The sequence below is a fragment of the Bombina bombina genome, chromosome 9 (assembly GCF_027579735.1).
Source record: "Bombina bombina isolate aBomBom1 chromosome 9, aBomBom1.pri, whole genome shotgun sequence".
Classification (NCBI taxonomy): domain Eukaryota; kingdom Metazoa; phylum Chordata; class Amphibia; order Anura; family Bombinatoridae; genus Bombina; species Bombina bombina.
The window spans coordinates 62,928,803-62,948,206 of NC_069507.1; the positions used below are offsets into that span (position 1 = coordinate 62,928,803).

Below are 19,404 nucleotides of genomic sequence, written 5' to 3' on the forward strand. Positions count from 1 at the left end.
ACCCCAGGAACATATTGGCATACATAGGAGCACAGCAAGTGCCCATTGCTGTGCCCCTTTTCTGTAAGTAAATCTTTTTGTTGAATAGAAAATAGTTATGTCTTAATACATAGTCTAGTAAATCAATGATGAATTCATCTTCATCATTTTTAGTTGGATTTACTGTTCTCAAAAAGAAAGTGACTGCTTCCAAGCCCAAATTATGGGATATATTAGAGTATAGACTTTCAACGTCTATGCTAGCCAGCATAGTATTATCACTGACTATAACATCAGCCAGGCATTTTAAGACATCTTTAGTATCTTGTACGTGAGATGTAAGAGTGTGTACAAAGTGTCTCAGTTTTTTATCTAAAAAAATGCTTGCATTTTCAGTGATACAGCCATTGCCGGAGACTATGGGTCTCCCGGGTGGGTTTGTCATATTCTTATGAACCTTGGGAAGGCTATAGAAAGTGGCTATTCTTGGAAACCTATTAAACATAAACTGATGTTCTGCTTTTGTAATTACCCTTTCTTGAAGACCCCTATCCAAGAGGGATCTCAATTCACTTTTAAAGGCATCAGTTGGATCACGTGTAAGGACCTTGTAATTGTCAGTATTGCTCAGAATATCAGTACAAATGTCTTCATATTGAGAGTTGCTCATAAGGACCATATTACCTCCCTTATCTGCATTTTTTATTGTAATCTTCTTATTGTTTTTTAATTTCTGAAGAGCTTTTCGTTCTTTATAACTCAAGTTTTTTGGCACTTTACTCTTTTTATTGATCTCCTCTATTTCTGTTGTAACTAAGGAGACAAATTTGTCAATAGATGGAAATTTGGATATTGCTGGAATAAAATTACTTTTAGGTTTCACTAAACTTGCTTTCCTTGTTTCTGGAGTCTCTACATTTTCATTCAGTAATGATATCATTAGATTAACCATTTCATGGTCCTCTTGTTCTACACCCATATCAATCAGGGAATTTGTGTTAGCATTTTTATGAAATTTATGTAGTGCAAGTTTTCTAGCAAACAAATGTATATCCTTGATCCAATTTAATGTATCATGATGTGGGGTGGGTACAAAAGTTAATCCTTTGGATAATAGTGTGTGATGTTCTTTTTCCAAATGAGTTTCAGTCAGATTAATAATCTGTAAATTATCCATAACTACTTCTGTTTGCTGGTGGTTTTTGGTTTGTTTTGTTGCCTCATTTTTATTGTTCTTTTTGGGGGGAACAGATCTTTCTCTAAAAAAATCAGTGTAATGGATGGTTCTATTATGGCAGCAATGGTTGTGGGTGTTTGTGTTAATTCCTCATCAGAGGGTTCTGAATCAGTAGTGGAATTATCTGAGGTATTATTTTTATTAGTGACTCTAGATTCTTGAGTTTTTCTAAAATTACTACGTCTTTGATTGACTTTATAGATATTCCCTTTTTGATGGTTAGACCAATCTCTTTGAAGTTTCCTATTTTTAGTTTCACTCAATTCTTCCTTGAGCTTATCTATATGGAACTTAAGTTTTATATCTAAAGCCTCAAAGTCTTTATGCGTAGTAAATTTGTTTGTTTGTGTTTTTGCTTCATCAATTAGTTTGGTTAGTTCATCATATTGTTTCCTTTCATACTCTAATGTCAATTTCATTAGATCTAGAGAACACTGTGTCAAAATTTCCTGCCACCTAAATACAAAATTCTCATCAGAGATATGAAAAGCAGGTGCTAGCTGAATCCTTAGACCTCTAGGGATTAGTTTATTCTTAACATAGTTTTCTAAACTGAAAATTTCCCAGAAAGATTTAACTTGTTTTTTCATAATTTTTGCAATATTTTTAAAGGCTTCTTCTATGTTGGTAGCATTTGGGCAAACATTACCAACATTTAGAGTAAATACTCTTTCTGCTTCTTGTTTCCACTGATCAAAATCTATGGAAGAGGATAGATAGCCGGCCATCGCTATCTAAACTCTCTACCACTGCAGTCCCAAATTCATATGTGTGAATTAAATCACTGGGTATAAAATAGTAAGGTTAGGGAACCAAAAGGGGATTTGTGACATTGAAGTCAAGTGTAGAATTATACACTAAATAAATCAAATAGAAAATGAAATTAAATTACACTTTATTAACAAATATGCTTGAGAACAGACGTTACTAATAGGGGGTATTATATAAGGGTAGTAAATCCAGGGTTAAGCAACCTCTGAACTCAATGAGTATGATCCTTACAGTACCCAATATTCCCCTATAGGTAATTAGACAAGTAAAAATAGGGCGGTATAGATGGCTAGTGAAGAATGGGATATGTCACTTCCATAATTCAAATAATTCATGCCTAGATTCTATAATACCCAAATGTTTAAAATTAGGGCTAGTGGACAGGTGTAGCGTGTCTGGTCAGACAATAACATAAGAAAGGTAAGTTAGCAAGATGGTAGTCTCATATACACAGGAGGTTTCATTCATACAGGCATACACTAATATGCACTAGCTATGCGCTCAAAGGCGTCCTCCTACCTGCGTACTGCTCTGATTCAACAGAGTCAGACGATTGCTAACATCTGCTTTTCATATCTCTGATGAGAATTTTGTATTTAGGTGGCAGGAAATTTTGACACAGTGTTCTCTAGATCTAATAAAATTGACATTAGAGTATGAAAGGAAACAATATGATGAACTAACCAAACTAATTGATGAAGCAAAAACACAAACAAACAAATTTACTACGCATAAAGACTTTGAGGCTTTAGATATAAAACTTAAGTTCCATATAGATAAGCTCAAGGAAGAATTGAGTGAAACTAAAAATAGGAAACTTCAAAGAGATTGGTCTGACCATCAAAAAGGGAATATCTATAAAGTCAATCAAAGACGTAGTAATTTTAGAAAAACTCAAGAATCTAGAGTCACTAATAAAAATAATACCTCAGATAATTCCACTACTGATTCAGAACCCTCTGATGAGGAATTAACACAAACACCCACAACCAGTGCTGCCATAATAGAACCATCCATTACACTGATTTTTTTAGAGAAAGATCTGTTCCCCCCAAAAAGAACAATAAAAACGAGGCAACAAAACAAACCAAAAACCACCAGCAAACAGAAGTAGTTATGGATAATTTACAGATTATTAATCTGACTGAAACTCATTTGGAAAAAGAACATCACACACTATTATCCAAAGGATTAACTTTTGTACCCACCCCACATCATGATACATTCAATTGGATCAAGGATATACATTTGTTCGCTAGAAAACTTGCACTACATAAATTTCATAAAAATGTTAACACAAATTCCCTGATTGATATGGGTGTAGAACAAGAGGACCATGAAATGGTTAATCTAATGATATCATTAATGAATGAAAATGTAGAGACTCCAGAAACAAGGAAAGCAAGTATAGTGAAACCTAAAAGTAATTTTATGCCAGCAATATCCAAATTTCCATCTATTGACAAATTTGTCTCCTTAGTTACAACAGAAATAGAGGAGATCAATAAAAAGAGTAAAGTGCCAAAAAACTTGAGTTATAAAGAACGAAAAGCTCTTCAGAAATTAAAAAACAATAAGAAGATTACAATAAAAAATGCAGATAAGGGAGGTAATATGGTCCTTATGAGCAACTCTCAATATGAAGACATTTGTACTGATATTCTGAGCAATACTGACAATTACAAGGTCCTTACACGTGATCCAACTGATGCCTTTAAAAGTGAATTGAGATCCTTCTTGGATAGGGGTCTTCAAGAAAGGGTAATTACAAAAGCAGAACATCAGTTTATGTTTAATAGGTTTCCAAGAATAGCCACTTTCTATAGCCTTCCCAAGGTTCATAAGAATATGACAAACCCACCCGGGAGACCCATAGTCTCCGGCAATGGCTGTATCACTGAAAATGCAAGCATTTTTTTAGATAAAAAACTGAGACACTTTGTACACACTCTTACATCTCACATACAAGATACTAAAGATGTCTTAAAATGCCTGGCTGATGTTATAGTTAGTGATAATACTATGCTGGCTAGCATAGACGTTGAAAGTCTATACTCTAATATATCCCATAATTTGGGCTTGGAAGCAGTCACTTTCTTTTTGAGAACAGTAAATCCAACTAAAAATGATGAAGATGAATTCATCATTGATTTACTAGACTATGTATTAAGACATAACTATTTTCTATTCAACAAAAAGATTTACTTACAGAAAAGGGGCACAGCAATGGGCACTTGCTGTGCTCCTATGTATGCCAATATGTTCCTGGGGTGGATTGAGAACAAAAGCATTCTCAATGAAGATGTTAACCCATATATGCAATATATGGATCTATATATCAGATATATAGATGACGTTCTAATTCTATGGACGGGCACTAAAAATGACTTTGAAAAATTTATGTTGTGGCTGAATAACAACAAAGATGGAATGAAGTATACTTCGACTATATATTCAAACACAATTTCATTTTTAGATCTAGAGATTAGAAAAGAGACTGATGGCACACTAAATACAAAATTGTATAGAAAAGAGACAGCTACCAACAGTCTCCTCAAATGGGAGAGTTATCACCCTAAGAAATTGAAAAAGGGCATTCCGTTTGGCCAGTACTTAAGAGCTAGACGAAATTGCAGCACAGAACTTGATTTTGAGACTGAAGCAAGAGAATTACAAAGAAGGTTTAAAGAAAGAGGGTACCCAGGCAGATGCCTTAAAAAGGCGTACCAAAGAGCTAAACTACTGGATAGAAATACACTATTGCAAACCAGTAAGCAAGGTAATGCACAATCAATAAATGAACAGCAGCCCATAAGAATCATTGGCACATATGATGACAAAAATGTCTGCATAAAGAATATCATCCAAAGACATTGGCATGTTATTCTGAAGATGAAGACCTTAAGGAAGTAATTTCTGAAAAACCCAACATTACTTATAGAAGGTCTAAAAACCTTAAAGACATACTTATGGAGAGTCATTATTCAAAAGACTTACCTAGAACCTGGTTGAGAGAAACCAAAGGCTTCTATAAATGTGGAAGATGCCAAGCCTGTAAGAACATGACCCCTACTAAAACCTTCATACACCCCAACACAGAAAAACAGTATGAAATTAAAGATTTTCTAAACTGTAGATCTAAGCAAGTTATATATATCGTTATGTGCAAATGCCCAAAAATCTATGTGGGTGAGACCTCAAGGGAGCTACGAACCAGAGTGCTAGAACATATAGGCAACATCAAATGGAATAGAAATGTTCCCATAGCACAACACATGAATAATGAACATCAGGGACATAAATATGAAATTTATTTCTGTGCAATTGAACAAGTTAAATTGAAAGGGAGGAGGGGCGATATTACCAAAATGTTATTACAGAAAGAATGTAGATGGATTCATGAATTAAAATCCACCTCACCTAGGGGATTAAATGAAGCAATATCATATAAATGCTTCTTATAGACTATGGTCATGATATACATTTCATCTTGGATTCATTAATATTAATTACAAACTGTCCCCTTTTTGACCATTGAAATTTAAAAGTATGCACTACTGTATAATTCTGAAACAGCACATAATTGAGTTGATACCCTTTGAACTAATGATTTTCAAACACTATGATCAGTTCATACTAATACAGCACTGTGTATAACAATGAGGAGAAACTGTTTTCTTTCCCCTATAAGCATTTATCTTCTCAATGTGTCAATAACTAACTCTGAACGATATTTTAGGTGGACTATAAGGGGCTAATTTCATTTTTCTACACTGAGTAATCCTATGAGTATATCATTTCATCGTCTAAATTCACCTAATAATTATTAGCATTCTACCCATGAAATTGTTGTACTAGATATGCTCTGTAATCAATACATACCCCTCTCCAACACCTTTAGATACTAAGGGAATCCAATTTCTCCCTAACGGTTCTAATTTACAATAAACCTGCTACCTGAGCGCCCTATTCTAAATGTAATGTTAATTTACATCCATTATGTTCCCTTTTTGTTCTAACAGCTCTGTTATTGATCAATCTTTAAAAGGCACAATATATATTGAATATATCGAGTTTAAGTTATGTAATTAAATGAGGCCATAGCGGAGTTTACACCTCCGTGTTTACTGTGTAATGATTTGCATACGTTGCCATGACGATGGATCACTATATCTTACTGCATCTAAGGCTGGGCTGGCCCTATGCCCTGACGAAGTCACATTCTGTGACGGAAACGCGTCGGTGGGCGTGGCCTGTGTTGTAACAAGCGTGTTCTAACCGAACTGGTCGCAATGCTCACATATTCCTAATGATTACCAGCGGTTTTGTATATTTAATACCGCCTATACTTAGCATCATATCTGAAACTATAGGGGGGTAATGCTGTTATACTGCCGTTAAATGAGCAGAATTGCCTTTATGGTTTATTGCCAGGTTAACAAGTTTGTCATTTTTGAAACATAATACGCTATTACGCTATATGTTCAGTTACAAAGTAACTTCTGATTCTGACTATGATTAAATGTAATTACTTGTATCTAACCTAGTGCAATACAAGCTGCTAGTTTATACTCAGCACAACACCTCCACTGAACAGTTGCTAAGATCTCTGAAAAACTATACTGTATGTGAGTTAGTTTTATCTGATAGGGGTTTTAGTTAGCAATCGTCTGACTCTGTTGAATCAGAGCAGTATGCAGGTAGGAGGACGCCTTTGAGCGCATAGCTAGTGCATATTAGTGTATGCCTGTATGAATGAAACCTCCTGTGTATATGAGACTACCATCTTGCTAACTTACCTTTCTTATGTTATTGTCTGACTAGACACGCTACACCTGTCCACTAGCCCTAATTTTAAACATTTGGGTATTATAGAATCTAGGCATGAATTATTTGAATTATGGAAGTGACATATCCCATTCTTCACTAGCCTTCTATACCGCCCTATTTTTACTTGTCTAATTACCTATAGGGGAATATTGGGTACTGTAAGGATCATACTCATTGAGTTCAGAGGTTGCTTAACCCTGGATTTACTACCCTTATATAATACCCCCTATTAGTAACGTCTGTTCTCAAGCATATTTGTTAATAAAGTGTAATTTAATTTCATTTTCTATTTGATTTATTTAGTGTATAATTCTACACTTGACTTCAATGTCACAAATCCCCTTTTGGTTCCCTAACCTTACTAAGAAGATGGGCTACAGCAGCAGAAGACCACACCGGGTGGCATTCCTGTCAGCTAAGAACAGGAAACTGAGGCTACAATTTGCACAGGCTCACCAAAATTAGACAATAGAAGATTGGAAAAACGTTACCTAGTCTGATGAGTCTTGATTTCAGTTGCAACATTCCGATGGTAGGGTCAGAATTTGGCACAAACAACATGAAAGCATAGATCCATCCTGCCATGCATCAACGGTTCAGGCTGGTGGTGGTGTAAAAGTGTGGGGGACATTTTCTTGGCACACTTTGGGCCCCTTAGTACCAATTTAACATAGTTTTGTCAGGGTTTTTTCCCTGTTGTGTTTGCCATGTGATGCTTGCAGCCATTTTACTCACCTCTCTTCCTGACTGTGGTGCATTGTGGGGGATGCTGCTCATTTCCTGCACTTCCTTTTATGGCCAGACTGGTTTGCATCATCCGTGTGAGACAGGATGCAGTCTCAGAATTGTGATGTCATCACTTATTATTTAAAGGGCCTCTGTTCAGTATGCTTTGCCTTTGCGTTGTCTCAGACCTGCTTGTGAGAGTTCCTGTGTATTACCTGGCTGCCTGACGTCCTTCCTGGTTCCTGATCCCTCGCTTGTTCCTGACTCTGCTGTTTTCCTTTTTCCTCATTCCGGCTCGTCTGACTATTCGATTTGGCTCCTGACTCGGCTCGTCTGACTACCAGCTCTGGTGTATACTCCTGGCTTGTTATTTGACTTGTGGACTTTTTATTATTTTTTGCTTTTAATAAAGGTGTGATTATTTTTGCACTTCTCGTCTCAGTCTGATTCCTGGCACCCTGACAAGTTTAAATGCCACGGCCTACCTGAGTATTGTTGCTGACCATGTCTATACCTTTATGACTACAGTGTACCCATCTTCTGATGGTTACCTCCAGCAGGATAATGCACCATGTCAAGCTCAAATCATCTCAAACTGGTTTCTTGAACATGACAATGAGTTCACTGTACTCCAATGGCCTCCACAGTCACCAGATCTCAATCCAATAGAGCACCTTTGGGATGTGGTGAAATGGGAGACTCGCATCATGGATGTGCAGCCGACAAATCTGCAGCAACTGCGTGATGCTATCATGTCAATATGGGCCAACATGTCTGAGGAATGTTTCCAACACCTTGTTGAATCTATGTCACGAAGAATTAAGGCAGTTCCCTGAAGGCAAAAGGGGGTCCAACCCGGTACTAGCAAGGTGTACCTAATAAAGTGGCCGGTAAGTGTATACATAGAATATTTATGTGTTTATATGTGTATATACAGATATAAACACATAAATATATATGTACTGTATATAAGAATATACATATATATTTACAGTAAAAACATAGTCACCCATAGACCGCAATGTAAAGGCACTTTTAGTGGTGTTTTTTTTTTTCAAACTCTTCACATCCCCTCACTTTAAACCCTTATAACTGCTTTGTGTAATTTTAAATTTTAAAAGTAAAGATGCTCATATTTTTTTATTTATTTGAACTATTGTACTTCTTATTTGGGGGGGGGGGGGGCAATTTTGGCAACTTTTTTTAACTAACCTCTGGTTAATTGCAATAAGCGCACAGTGAAACCGCAAGCTTGCGGGAGTATTAAATAGCCACTTGTAATGGCTGGTTATTTAATGTGCGCTCGTGAACGAGCAAATTTGCCCCTTTACAGGTGCATGTTAAAATAACTCTCAACCCTTAATCTAGCCCTTACACGTCTAACAACACTATAATTCCTTCTTAAAGCGCAAAAGAACATCATATTTTTCTTTCCCACATGGTCACATTAATGACAGAAGCCTCTGTGACCCAATTAAATTTGGCAAGAATAATAAAAAAAAACTCTTCTTTCACCTTCCTTTCGATGAAGTGTTATTGCTGTATACTAAAATGTAGCCTGGCAACCTCAGGCAATAGATTGGCGTGGCCCTACATTATATTTGCTCAGTGAAAATGAAACTATAACTGGAAGGGACATAGTCGGGCATAATATAAAGAAGAATATATTGCCTATTTTCTTCTGCCAACGAAAGGTAGGATGACAAAATAAAGAGCTGGGTTTGCTTGTGGTGTAGGAGAACATTCTAACGACAGATTGCTGTAGATATAGTCATAAAGTTGCATGTTTTCTTTAGCATAAGATGATGCCCTGACTGCAGTTTATTTGGGCAGGCTTGGGGAGTGCTCATTTTGTGCCTAGTGAAATGTAACAGTCTAGCTGTAGATCAGGTTCACATAGTGCCTTACTTTTATTTTACGTATTGTGATCCCCTGTATATTGTCACTGACAGTCTCATAAACTGCATGTTCTTCTTCTTTTTTTTTCTTTTACTGAATATGGGTTGATTGATGGTTATCTGTAAAAGACTTAAACACTGTTTAGCCAAATATTCAAAACCTCTTTGCTCAGGAGATAAATTCTAAAATGATTCTCCAGCACTGCAAGATCCCTAGTGAAATTTTCAAAAGGAAGATTTTGCTGAACTTCACTAAGGGTGTTCCCTGCATTTCTGAATGTGAAGGAGAGACAAGCCCAGTGCAATATAGCCCTGTATGGCATGATAGTTCAACTGCATTTACACATTGTGCATTCTATTTTATACCACTTTACACTTCAGATTACATTTTATTACATTTCTATTTTGTATTTTGTATATAGCAGTGTATTTAGGATTGTGATTTTTCAAATTCTGATTATGCCTTTACAATATCTGTGTAACTTTAACAAATTAGGCTCATACTTTGTATATTTAAGTGTATCTTTTACAAATTAGATTGCACATTGTATATCCCTCACTCTCCATGCATAGGTACCCAGATAAGCCTATGTCCACACTTTTGTCATTATTATTATTCTCTTTTTTTCTTTCTTTCCTTTCTCCTTTCTTGACTATCTTATATTCCCCCTGTATACATAACTTCACATCTTTATACATATTGATTTCATGGGGCCGATTTATCATTTGTCGGATGGACATGATCCGCTGTAGCAGATCATGTCCGCCCGACATCGCTTTAATGCCGTCAGCATACGCTGTTGGCATTTAACATTGCACAAGCAGTTCTGGTGAACTGCTTGTGCACTGCAGCCCCCTGCAGATTTGCGGCCAATTGGCTGCTAGCAGGGGGTGTCAATCAACCCGATCGTATTTGCTCGGACGAGTTAAGGGGCAGCCCCCATGTTGATATATAACTTTATGTCAGTATATGCTCTATGTAAAACCGTATATATGTTCCCTGTCTGTTCTCCTACACTGGACACTGTCTGCCTGTTACCTAAGCCCCCCTCATGATTTTTACGACACCCCCTCCTCTCCCTGCACTCAGACCTTTTCTTCTTTTTAGCCATCCTGTGTTTTAAGATATAGGGGCCCATTTATCAAGCTCCAACCACTGCTCTATAACCTGTCTGCCTGCTCTGAGGAGGCGGACAGACATCGCGGGAAATCAACCCGCATCGGGTTGATTGACACCACCTTCTAGCGGCCGATTGACAGCGAATCTGCAGGGGGGTGGTATTGCACCTGCAGTTCACAAGAACTGCTGGTGCAATGATAAATGCCGAGAGCGTATGCTGTCGGCATTTATCGACGTGCAGCGGACATGATCCGCAATATCGGATTATGTCCGCTCGCACAATGATAAATGGGCCCCATAATCTGTAAATTTCATTGAATTGGTCAGTATTGCATCAGACTTGAGAAAGGAAGGAATTGTTCCGAAAGCTTGTCAACTTATCATTTGTATAGTTAGCCCAATAAAAAAGTATCATTGCTCAATGCAATACTCTTGTTATTTTGATATCTAAATATCTGGACTAACACGGCTACTTCATTCATATACTGTACATATATACACACACACATTGGAGCCCTTTCCAGTCAAACACCTACTTTCCAGTCAAACACCTTGCCATATCCCTTAACCCTTATAAAACCTTTTTATTAATATTTAAATTATATATTTTTAATTAAAAAAGTGTATATATGTGTGTTATATTTTATTTGAATGTTTTTAATGTGTTTTGTGCAACTTATTTTTTAACCCTTAGGGGCCGATTTATTAAGGGGCGAATGGCCCCTAATGCAACTGTTTCCACGCGAGCCTTAAGACCGCTGCTCCCCTTAGGGGAAGATTTATTAAGGTCTGAATGGCCCCTAATGCTGCTGTTTCCACGCAAGCCTTCTAACCACTGCTCCTTAACTCGCCCGCCTCGTCTGAGGCGGCCCACAACATTCAGCCCGATCGAATACGATCGGGTTGATTGACATCCCCTGCTAGCGGCCAATTGACTGCAAATCTGCACAGGGCGGCATTGCAGAAGCAGTTCATCAGAACTGCTTGTGCAATGTTAAATGCCGACAGTGTATGCTGTCGGCATTCAGCGATGTCGGGCGGACATGATCCGCTACAGCGGATCTTGTCTGTCTGACAAATGATAAATCGGCCCCTTACACTTTACTTCAGATCTCAAGTCGAGCTAAATATTTTAATGCAGTTTCTGGGTTCGCTTGAGAGCAAACTATGGCCTAGATTTGGAGTTTGGCGGTAAAAGGGCTGTTAACGCTCCGCGGGCTTTTTTCTGGCCGCACCATAAATTTAACTCTGGTATCGAGAGTTCAAACAAATGCTGCGTTAGGCTCCAAAAAAGGAGCGTAGAGCATTTTTACCGCAAATGCAACTCTCGATACCAGAGTTGCTTACGGACGCGGCCGGCCTCAAAAACGTGCTCGTGCACGATTCTCCCATAGGAAACAATGGGGCTGTTTGAGCTGAAAAAAAACCTAACACCTGCAAAAAAGAAGCGTTCAGCTCCTAACGCAGCCCCATTGTTTCCTATGGGGAAACACTTCCTACGTCTGCACCTAACACCCTAACATGTACCCCGAGTCTAAACACCCCTAACCTTACACTTATTAACCCCTAATCTGCCGCCCCCGCTATCGCTGACCCCTGCATATTTTTTTTAACCCCTAATCTGCCGCTCCGTAAACCGCCGCAACCTACGTTATCCCTATGTACCCCTAATCTGCTGCCCTAACATCGCCGACCCCTATATTATATTTATTAACCCCTAATCTGCCCCCACAACGTCGCCGACACCTGCCTACACTTATTAACCCCTAATCTGCCGAGCAGACCTGAGCGCTACTATAATAAAGTTATTAACCCCTAACCCGCCTCACTAACCCTATCATAAATAGTATTAACCCCCTAATCTGCCCTCCCTAACATCGCCGACACCTAACTTCAATTATTAACCCCTAATCTGACGACCGGAGCTCACCGCTATTCTAATAAATGTATTAACCCCTAAAGCTAAGTCTAACCCTAACACTAACACCCCCCTAACTTAAATATAATTTACATCTAACGAAATAAATTAACTCTTATTAAATAAATGATTCCTATTTAAAGCTAAATACTTACCTGTAAAATAAATCCTAATATAGCTACAATATAAATTATAATTACATTGTAGCTATTTTAGGATTAATATTTATTTTACAGGCAACTTTGTAATTATTTTAACCAGGTACAATAGCTATTAAATAGTTAAGAACTATTTAATAGTTACCTAGTTAAAATAATAACAAATTTACCTGTAAAATAAATCCTAACCTAAGATATAATTAAACTTAACACTACCCTATCAATAAAATAATTAAATAAACTACCTACAATTACCTACAATTAACCTAACACTACACTATCAATAAATTAATTAAACACAATTGCTACAAATAAATACAATTAAATAAACTAGCTAAAGTACAAAAAATAAAAAAGAACTAAGTTACAAAAAATAAAAAAATATTTACAAACATAAGAAAAATATTACAACAATTTTAAACTAATTACACCTACTCTAAGCCCCCTAATAAAATAACAAAGCCCCCCAAAATAAAAAATTCCCTACCCTATTCTAAATTAAAAAAGTTACAAGCTCTTTTACCTTACCAGCCCTGAACAGGGCCCTTTGCGGGGCATGCCCCAAGAATTTCAGCTCTTTTGCCTGTAAAAGAATAAATACAATACCCCCCCCCAACATTACAACCCACCACCCACATACCCCTAATCTAACCCAAACCCCCCTTAAATAAACCTAACACTAAGCCCCTGAAGATCTTCCTACCTTGTCTTCACCATCCAGGTATCACCGATCCGTCCTGGCTCCAACCTCTTCATCCAACCCAAGCGGGGGTTGGCGATCCATAATCCGGTGCTGAAGAGGTCCAGAAGAGGCTCCAAAGTCTTCCTCCTATCCGGCAAGAAGAGGACATCCGGACCGGCAAACATCTTCTCCAAGCGGCATCTTCGATCTTCTTCCATCCGGTGCGGAGCGGGTCCATCTTGAAGCAGGCGACGCGGATCCATCCTCTTCTTCCGATGTCTCCCGACTAATGACGGTTCCTTTAAGGGACGTCATCCAAGATGGCGTCCCTCGAATTCCGATTGGCTGATAGGATTCTATCAGCCAATCGGAATTAAGGTAGGAATTTTCTGATTGGCTGATGGAATCAGCCAATCAGAATCAAGTTCAATCCGATTGGCTGATCCAATCAGCCAATCAGATTGAGCTCGCATTCTATTGGCTGATCGGAACAGCCAATAGAATGCGAGCTCAATCTGATTGGCTGATTGGATCAGCCAATCGGATTGAACTTGATTCTGATTGGCTGATTCCATCAGCCAATCAGAAAATTCCTACCTTAATTCCGATTGGCTGATAGAATCCTATCAGCCAATCGGAATTCGAGGGACGCCATCTTGGATGACGTCCCTTAAACTTAAAGGAACCGTCATTAGTCGGGAGACATCGGAAGAAGAGGATGGATCCGCGTCGCCTGCTTCAAGATGGACCCGCTCCGCACCGGATGGAATAAGATCGAAGATGCCGCTTGGAGAAGATGTTTGCCGGTCCGGATGTCCTCTTCTTGCCGGATAGGAGGAAGACTTTGGAGCCTCTTCTGGACCTCTTCAGCACCGGATTATGGATCGCCAACCCCCGCTTGGGTTGGATGAAGATGTTGGAGCCAGGACGGATCGGTGATACCTGGATGGTGAAGACAAGGTAGGAAGATCTTCAGGGGCTTAGTGTTAGGTTTATTTAAGGGGGGTTTGGGTTAGATTAGGGGTATGTGGGTGGTGGGTTGTAATGTTGGGGGGGGGGGGTATTGTATTTATTCTTTTACAGGCAAAAGAGCTGAAATTCTTGGGGCATGCCCCGCAAAGGGCCCTGTTCAGGGCTGGTAAGGTAAAAGAGCTTGTAACTTTTTTAATTTAGAATAGGGTAGGGAATTTTTTATTTTGGGGGGCTTTGTTATTTTATTAGGGGGCTTAGAGTAGGTGTAATTAGTTTAAAATTGTTGTAATATTTTTCTTATGTTTGTAAATATTTTTTTATTTTTTGTAACTTAGTTCTTTTTTATTTTTTGTACTTTAGCTAGTTTATTTAATTGTATTTATTTGTAGCAATTGTGTTTAATTAATTTATTGATAGTGTAGTGTTAGGTTAATTGTAGGTAATTGTAGGTAGTTTATTTAATTATTTTATTGATAGGGTAGTGTTAAGTTTAATTATATCTTAGGTTAGGATTTATTTTACAGGTAAATTTGTTATTATTTTAACTAGGTAACTATTAAATAGTTCTTAACTATTTAATAGCTATTGTACCTGGTTAAAATAATTACAAAGTTGCCTGTAAAATAAATATTAATCCTAAAATAGCTACAATGTAATTATAATTTATATTGTAGCTATATTAGGATTTATTTTACAGGTAAGTATTTATCTTTAAATAGGAATAATTTATTTAATAAGAGTTAATTTATTTCGTTAGATGTAAATTATATTTAAGTTAGGGGGGTGTTAGTGTTAGGGTTAGACTTAGCTTTAAGGGTTAATACATTTATTAGAATAGCGGTGAGCTCCGGTCGTCAGATTAGGGGTTAATAATTGAGGTTAGGTGTCGGCGATGTTAGGGAGGGCAGATTAGGGGGTTAATACTATTTATGATAGGGTTAGTGAGGCGGGTTAGGGGTTAATAACTTTATTATAGTAGCGCTCAGGTCCGCTCGGCAGATTAGGGGTTAATAAGTGTAGGCAGGTGTCGGCGACGTTGAGGGGGGCAGATTAGGGGTTAATAAATATAATATAGGGGTCGGCGGTGTTAGGGGTAGCAGATTAGGGGTACATAGGGATAACGTAGGTGGCGGCGCTTTGCGGTCGGAAGATTAGGGGTTAATTATTTTAAGTAGCTGGCGGCGATGTTGTGGGGGGCAGGTTAGGGGTTAATAAATATAATACAGGGGTCGGCGGGGTTAGGGGCAGCAGATTAGGGGTACATAAGTATAACGTAGGTGGCGGTCGGCAGATTAGGGGTTAAAAAATTTAATCGAGTGGCGGCGATGTGGGGGGAGCTCGGTTTAGGGGTACATAGGTAGTTTATGGGTGTTAGTGTACTTTAGGGTACAGTAGTTAAGAGCTTTATGAACCGGCGTTAGCCAGAAAGCTCTTAACTCCTGCTATTTTCAGGCGGCTGGAGTTTTGTCGTTAGAGCTCTAACGCTCACTTCAGAAACGACTCTAAATACCGGCGTTAGGAAGATCCCATTGAAAATATAGGATACGCAATTGACGTAAGGGGATCTGCGGTATGGAAAAGTCGCGGCTGAAAAGTGAGCGTTAGACCCTTTAATCACTGACTCCAAATACCAGCGGGCGGCCAAAACCAGCGTTAGGAGCCTCTAACGCTGGTTTTGACGGCTACCGCCGAACTCCAAATCTAGGCCTAAAACTTTAAACTTGTAATATGAGTGCAAATTAGCGAATTCTCAATAGAAATTGAAAGTATAAATTGCACTAGAGTGATGACTGCTGCGCTAACCCTTTTCTGGTAAACATCCTTTACAATGGACTTGTAATATCAAGTTGTTCGCTAATGTTAGCGTGGTCCAGCAATATCGCATATCGTGTCCTGCTCTATCAGCGCACCACTTGTAATCTGACCCGTATCTTTAATATTTATTAGCGTATTTGTATTCTTTTTTATGCCTTTGTTATATTTCTCACATGCATTTCTATTATTTCATCACAGCTTCGGTCCAATTTATATAAAGCATAATATCCGTGCGTAATTCGGAGATAATGGCATGCTACTTGGGTGATCTAGGGTTGGATGATGACCGCATGGAAGTCTCAGAGAACCCAAAACATGTCCTGTATCAGACTGTCCCTTCTTTAACCATGGATGAGAGATACCATATATTCATCAGCTACAGTAGCAGAGATTCAATCTGGGTCATTGGTCTTATCCATAAACTTGAGAAGATGTTGCCAAGTCTGCAGATCGGTTATCATGAGAAAGACTTTATCCCTGGAAGGACTATCATAGATAATATGATTGACTGCATCCAAAAAAGTAAAAAAATCTTGGTAGTGCTGAGTCCAGATTTTGTGCGCAGCAACTGGTGTCTCTTTGAGACCAACCTCTCCATGTTCAAGGACTGTTTGGGGCACAAAGCCATTGTTCCCATTATGTTGAAACCTTGTCCAGTGCCTCTGCATCTCAGCCACTTGACTTACATAGATGCTGAAGATGACCAGTTCTTTGAGAAACTTATCAATGCCATTTTAAATGGAAATGAGCCAGAATCTGATGAAGACGTTATGTTTCATTACCAGTCATCCATTCTCTACAATGGGAAGTCCCTGCTCACATTGGCTGCAGTAAATGAAAATGATCTGAAAGCTAATAATATAATATTTTCTGATGCCTCTGTCCCTGACTCCCTCAAAGCAGTTGTAGAAGACTCTGATTTGTACAAGGAAGCCATTCGGATACTCAATGCAACCCCCACTTTTAATAGCATCTTTAATTCTAAAATGGTAATAGTATTATTATCAATAATATTTGGTCTCCTTTTCGCTCTGCTTTTATTGGCATTTGTTTTCTCATGTTTCACGTACTATGCTTGGTTTTTATGCCTTCCACTAAGTTTTTCCCCAATTTTTATTGAAGCTTACAGATTTGAACAATGGGATGCGTACAAGTTAAACAAAATAACCAAAGAGATGATCAAAAGCACTGGACGTGCAAACTTACTTTTGATGAAGACTTCCATCCTGGCTGGTTACCCAAGCAAAGGACAGCTGTTCTTTGTCTACATCACATGTCTAAAAAAATGCATGCGGAATTTCGAGATAACTTTTGGAACCGGAAGTGCATTGGCTACTGCTATGTGGGAAAAAGCCATTGTCAAACATTCTTCTGAATATGCTTGTTGCTTATCCAGAAAATGTTTTCCTTTCAAAGACACTGAGGTTCCCAGTCATCTGAAAGGAGGAGTTTGTTTCTGTCAGTTTGTAATTGTTCAGATAAAAAATGGTGATTGGCCATAAGCAATATGCTTGACTTGCTATAAAATATAAGTAAAATGAAACGTCATTTTTTTTTCTTTCATAATTCAGATAGAGCAAACAATTTTAAACATTCCAATTGATTTTTATTGTTTAATTTGTTTTGTTCACTTTGTATCTCTTGTTGAAAAGTATAAAGATGAAAACATAAATAGTAATAGTATAATCAGTATTAGAAAATCCAACCAGTAAACAAATATAAAAAATAAAATGATACTATACAACACCATACACCATGTGTAGATGGAATATTCTCAGAAGATCTTCCTTGTATCACAAAGAAATTGGAAAGAAACTTTCATAGTGTAAAACTGTTTTTAAAGGGAATTGTTTATAACAGTTTTACACTATGAAAGTTTCTTTCCATTTTCTTTGTGCTACAAGGAAGATCATCTGAGAATATTACATCTACACATATAGTGCATAGTGTTGTATAGTATCATTTTATTTTTTATATTGTTTGAAAAGTATACCTGGTGGCTGAACATCTATGCCTCTTGTTATTGGCTTTCGGCTAACTCCCAGTAGTGAATTACTGCTCCTTCTACAAACAATACCAAAAGATTGAAGCAAATTAGATAATAGAAGTAAATTATCAATTTTTCTTCGTTCTCTTGCTATCTTTATTTAAAAAAACAGGATGTAAAGCTTAGGAGCTTGCCCATTTTTGGTTCAGAACCTGGGTTACGCTTGCTTATTGGTGGCTAAATGTAGCCTCCAATAAGCAACACTATCCAGGGTGCTGAATCTAAAATGGGCCGGCTCCCAAGCTTTCTATTCCTGCTTTTTAAATAAAGATAGTAAGAAAACAAAGAAATATTGATAATAGGAGAAAATTAGAAAGTTGCTTAAAATTGCATGCTCTATTTGAACCATGAAAGAAAAAAAATGTGGGTTTTGTATCCCTTTAATTATGGAAGAAAAATTGGGATTTCATGACTCTTTAAATGATTTATCTACTATTATATTTTTTCTGTTATATTTCCATTATTTACTATTCTATTGTATTGCATTTAATTTAGCACATAAGTCAGCACTGACATCTGAATTAATTTACTATTTTTTTGAATGATGAACTGCTATATAAATATAATCTAGATTAGATATTAAAGGTATTTTTACTCTTTTTGCTGCATCATTTTGTCCAAGATTATGTCAAAACAACTAACAAAAGCTGCCCTGATTGCAGCTTATAGGATCTCTCCTCCTGTCAGCCAACTTTAAAGGGACATAAAACACAACATTTTTTTTCATGATTCAGATAGAAAATACAATTATACCCCTAGCCCCCCTGTAATAAATGATGCCCCCTTCAATAAATTATGCCCCCCAGCCTCCCTGTAATAAATTATGCCCCCAGCCCCCTGAAAGAAATTATGCCCCCAGCCCGCCTTCAATAAATTATGCTTCCCCCATGAAGTCTGTGATTATATTATTAGCCTAAAGAAAGAAAAAAAATACTTTTACTTACCATCCATCCTTCCGACGGTGAACTCCTCCTTTAGCTTCAGATCCTCGTGTGGTGGATGGGAGGGGTGACGCACGCAGTGTTACTCCTCATTGGCTGGCGGACAGAGAAGCTGATTGGATGAACTCCGTGAGGAAACTGAGTAATCAAATCAGAGAGGAAGTGTGACAGGGCTCTTAACACTGCCTGCGTACAGCACCATTAAGGTCCCCTGTCACATCAAACGCAAACTAAAGAGATAGGCAAATAAGGCGGCCGCGAGGCCCCTGTGAGCGCGAGGCCTTAGGCGACCGCCTAATTTGCCTAATTA

At 37.9% G+C, this 19,404-nt stretch overlaps 2 protein-coding genes across 2 annotated transcripts in view; both read left to right on the top strand.

Moving 5' to 3' along the window:
- The window catches only part of LOC128639905 (toll-like receptor 2), a 75,725-nt gene extending 59,386 nt beyond the window's left edge, over nt 1-16,339 (top strand). The window contains exon 3 of the mRNA XM_053692161.1: nt 16,305-16,339. Within this exon, the coding sequence (XP_053548136.1) occupies nt 16,305-16,324 (20 nt within the window). The 3' untranslated portion in view covers nt 16,325-16,339. The remainder of the gene's footprint in view (nt 1-16,304) is intronic.
- LOC128640402 (uncharacterized) lies at nt 16,334-17,608 on the top strand. Its single transcript, XM_053692892.1, has one exon. It carries the CDS (start codon nt 16,355-16,357, stop codon nt 17,606-17,608), a length of 1,254 nt encoding a protein of 417 aa, XP_053548867.1. The 5' UTR covers nt 16,334-16,354.
- The last annotated feature ends 1,796 nt before the right edge of the window (nt 17,609-19,404 follow it).

Bases quoted from the DNA above. Each gene is read 5' to 3' on its own strand.
- LOC128640402 (XM_053692892.1), top strand. From the start codon at position 16,355: ATGGCATGCTACTTGGGTGATCTAGGGTTGGATGATGACCGCATGGAA.